We start from the raw sequence: 4,709 nt of genomic DNA on the forward strand, positions 1-4,709 counted from the left end.
AGAAAATAATATGAAATTACTTAATAAAATTAGTCTGGAGCACTGTACCCGGAAAACAACAACAACAAAAACAATCCTAGATCACGTTGTTACAAATCTGCAAGACAACACTTTCCAAATGACCATTGTAGACTCGTCTTTCTCTGACCATAAACATATATATATTTTGAGATCAACCGGCCCAAACCTCTACGTCTAAAGCGAATGCAATATGACTCGATCAATTACAACAACCTACAAAAAACAATAAAAGAAGACATTAGCACAAGGGAGATTTATCAACTATCAGATCTGGAATCTTTACTCTTACAGGCATTATCTAGAAACAAAATAAAGAAAACAAAGATACTTAATTCACCAAGGACAGAATGGATAAATAAAGACCTTATAGCTTTTATTGAGGAAAGAAACCAACTGTGGCAAAGCCTGAGACAACAACCACAAGACAACCAGCTAAGGAACGAGTTTATTAAAAAAAGAAATACTACGCGGATGGCAATACAAAATGCTAAAAATCAGTACTACAACAATGCTTTTGAAACCTGTAAGAAAAATCCTTTAAAAATATGGCAACTGATTAACAAACTGTCAAATGATAAAGCAGAAAAAAGCTGCAAAGTACTAGTAATTGAAACTAGCGCGGGTCAAATAACGGAGAGTGTGGCTATTTGTGAATGTTACTCATTCTTCTGTACAATAGGTAGTAAATTAACTAGACAAATACCACAAAACTTTAATAGCGTATATAATCATCCACAGGAACCAAATGAAACCTATAACCAGCAGTTATCAAATCAGAAATAAGCAAGATACTAAATAATCTTAAAAGTAGTACTAGCTCAGGTTTAGATGGAATAACTACTAAAACTTTAAAATGTACCAAAGATATGATAGCAGAAACACTAGCGAACTGCATAAATAGATGTTTAGAAGAGGGAAATTTTCCTGATTCCTTGAAAGCCGCGAAAGTAAGCCCAGTATTTAAATCCGGGAATAAGATGGACATAAATAATTACAGACCTATATCTATACTACCGGTACTATCGAAGGTATTTGAAAAGATACTATATAATCGATTAAATCAGTTCTTAACGAGTAATAATTTTCTTTTTAAGAAGCAATATGGTTTTAGAGCTCAGTCTAATACTGTATCTGCGTGTGAAGCCTAGTTACTAATATAAAAATAAATATAGACCAAGGCAAAATATGTCTCGGAGTATTCATTGATTTAAAAAAAGCTTTCGATACAGTGAGTCACGAAATACTCTTAACTAAACTTAGAAACATAGGTATTACGGATGCAGCTTATAATGTGTTTAGGTCCTACCTCTCTGGAAATCAGGTTGTGAAGATTGACAACAATCAAAGTGAACCACACCCAATCACTTTCGGTGTGCCCTAGGGCTCGATACTGGTCCGTTATTGTTCCTCATATACATTAACAATATACATGAGATAGGATTCAAGGGCGATGTCACTTTGTATGTAGATGATACAAGTTTATTTATTTTGGCGAGTCGGCTGAAAAGGTTATAAATCAGGCACAGAATTATCTGAATGTATAACATACCTGGCTAGAACAAAATGTATTAACTATCAACGCCTCAAAAACACATTACATATTTTTCTCGGCTAAGAACAAAAATATTGGTGCCACGAACATTTCTCAAACAGCATACTTATTAGGAAAATTTTAACGAAAGATATTCATTCAGAACTTATTTTTACTAAAAAGATTGACTGCACCAAACGTCTGACTAGACAAGCCAACAATATATGCGTCAGACCGCCTAGAACAAACTACGCTACTAAGCTAAAACATTATTTACATTTAAAAAAATACTAAAATGCCATATTCTAAAGGAATTTTCGTAATATAATTAAATCAGCTAATAATAATATTACAAAAAACCTTTATTTTCTTCAATGTCAAATAAGCATTAATTACTAAAATTTAATTAACGATACGTACGATACTTAATAGATATAACATCAATAATAAAATTAGAAACAAAAATAATATTCTACTATATATATATTTAACATATTATATAAATATTTATAAATAATGCTTAATTAAATTTTAATATTTAATATGCATATGAAATATTACATACAAAACATCTCATGTGTAACGATTCACGATCAATCACTAAGTCATAGGCCTTAGTAAACAAGCAAGCACTTCTAGGGACAACTACCCTCTGGAAACAAAACATTTTTTCTACACTAATCTTTTACTCATTATAATTGTAAACGTTGTCTGGATACGTTATGTTTTAAATTAAATTGTTAATTATTGTATTTTTCTCTGTAAGTGATTTATGTAATCTTTTGAGAAAAATAAATGTCTTTAACCGTAACAGATGCTAGAAGGTCATTATAATGGTCGGGAACACTCTGAGCATTAATATGGACTAGGTGGAGGTTATAAGGAGTGCAGGAGAATGCAGAGACGATTCTGTCACGCAGAGTGAACGGAGGGGAATCACTTCCAGTACTGACGTAACTACCTAAAGAAGAGCACGAGACGAAACTATCATCTAGATCCAAGGAGATCAAATACGTCACTAATAAAAATAAAAATGAAACAAAAAATGTATTTAAAAAAAATAACAAAACAAAAAAAAAGTAAAGAATGTATGAGATGAAATAAGACCAAACTGTGGAACTGGCAGAGATTGGCGTTAAAAAACACCAAAGACTGCCGACTACCCTAAGCTCACGAAATTCTAAATTAATCAATATAATTTTAATATTAAAAAAATAAAACAAAAAGCCCGAAAAATGGGAAATAAAAACAGAGACAAATAGTAATTGTGCGAGCACTTGCAAACACCAACACTTTAATTATGAACAAAACGCAAAACGTCAAACAAATCATTGACAACTAAACTTACAAATACTAAGCTTACTTACATTTACTTTGGACTTCCGGTTTGTGTTTGGTGGCTAACACATGTGGAGTTTGTTTCTATTGGGCTTTTAAGCTATAGAAAGGTTTTTTCGGTGTGCTCTGTGTGTATTTGTGCTGTTTGTGAGCGTCTTGTTTCTATTGTGTTTGTATAAGTGTCACATAGAAGGTAAGAACTTCATTTTTACACCTTTTATGCGTGTGACGCCGATCCACGATGGAAGTGGATGACCGGCCTCCGGGCCGCCCCCCAAATCCCGATGAACCACTACAACCCACCCGTCCCTAATAATCCTCCCCAAACCACTCCGAACACTCAATCCCAGGATTTATTTCCCCATACCCCAATATTATCACCGCCGTTTATCCTCCTTTGAGGCGATAGAGTCCCAGATTTTACAAAAGCGTAAACGCGCCCTTAATGATGCTTCTAAAGATAAACACGACGACGATTCAACATCTGGCAAGCGTGACAGGACTACTGCCCCGTCTCTTATTGCCCGATCTAAATACTCGAATACTGATGTCGCTCCACAAATAGTATTTGCATCTTTGGTTGAGTCTGATCCTAAGTCGGGTACATCTATCCATCCTGTGAAATTTGGACAGATGTTGATGAGACTTAAAGTTAAGAATATTACACAGGATGGGATCAAAAGGATAGGCAGAAACCGTATTTCGGTTAAATTTAAAGGCCCAGAGGATGCCAACGCATTCCTTAACAACGCTGACGTTAAGTCTAAAGGATACATCACAGTAATCCCTACTTTTAATATGACTAGAATGGGTGTTGTTAAAGGGGTACCTGCGGACTGGACTGACTTAGAGTGCTTCGACGATCTCTCAACTCCTGTAGGTTTTGGCAAAATATTGAAGATTAGGCGCATGAACAGAAAGGTACAGAGCGAGGGGAAAACGGAGTGGGTTCCAACCTCCACAGTTGTCTTAACATTTGATGGTCGGATACTTCCTGAGCGAGTTTTTTGCTGCCACAACGCCCTCCCTGTAGAATTATATCACTTCCCTACTGTCCAATGTTACGGGTGCTGTAAGTATGGCCATACTAAAACACAGTGTAGGTCCAAACCGAGGTGCTACCTCTGTGGGGCGGAGCACTTTGGAGATAGTTGCACAGTAGACGAACCAAAGTGTTTGTATTGTGACGGTCGTCATAATGCAAATAGCCAGCAGTGCCCAGAATATTCCAGACAGAGGAACATCAAGATTTGCATGTCGGAGAAAAACATCTCCTATTCTGAGGCAGCAAAACTATTCCCTGCAGCTAAGAAATCTTTCGCTGATGTACTAGCATCAGCCCCCTCAACATCCCACCCTCTTCAGCCTTCCCCAACTCCCCATCCAATGCACTCCCACCAGGCGTCCACAACATCATACAGGAAGACTGTCTTTCTTAGACCAAAAACCCATGCTCCTCTGGCCCCTGGTTATGACCAACGGGCACACCAGGACCTCATAAACAGCTATTCCTTCCCTCCCTCTCCCAATGGTAGAGCTCTACTTGAAAACCCTACACCTCCAAGTGAGAAGACATCCACAATCGAACAGATTGTGATGCTCCTTACCACGCTCCTGTCCAACTACTCCCTACCGGACCACGTTGCCACAAACTTGCTGAAAGCAATTCAGACCCATCACATTCCATCTCCTGCAGTGGAACGCCAGGAGTGCTCTCCCAAAAAGACATGAGATATCACATCTCATTAACTTGTACTCACCAGCAATTTTTGCTATATCTGAGACGTGGTTAATCCCACGACTCAATTTAGAATTCCCG

The 4,709-nt window shown here is 37.1% G+C and overlaps 1 protein-coding gene across 1 annotated transcript; it reads left to right on the top strand.

The window, feature by feature from the left end:
• Positions 1–3,292: 3,292 nt before the first annotated feature.
• LOC113507525 lies at positions 3,293–4,621 on the top strand (the record flags this gene model as incomplete). The annotated part of the gene is made up of 1 exon (XM_026890381.1): positions 3,293–4,621. A coding segment is annotated over one exon (1,329 nt), but the record flags the coding sequence as incomplete, so codon positions are not given.
• Between the last annotated feature and the right edge of the window lie 88 nt (positions 4,622–4,709).

Source organism: Trichoplusia ni, unplaced genomic scaffold (genome assembly GCF_003590095.1).
Source record: "Trichoplusia ni isolate ovarian cell line Hi5 unplaced genomic scaffold, tn1 tig00002307, whole genome shotgun sequence".
Lineage (NCBI taxonomy): Eukaryota > Metazoa > Arthropoda > Insecta > Lepidoptera > Noctuidae > Trichoplusia > Trichoplusia ni.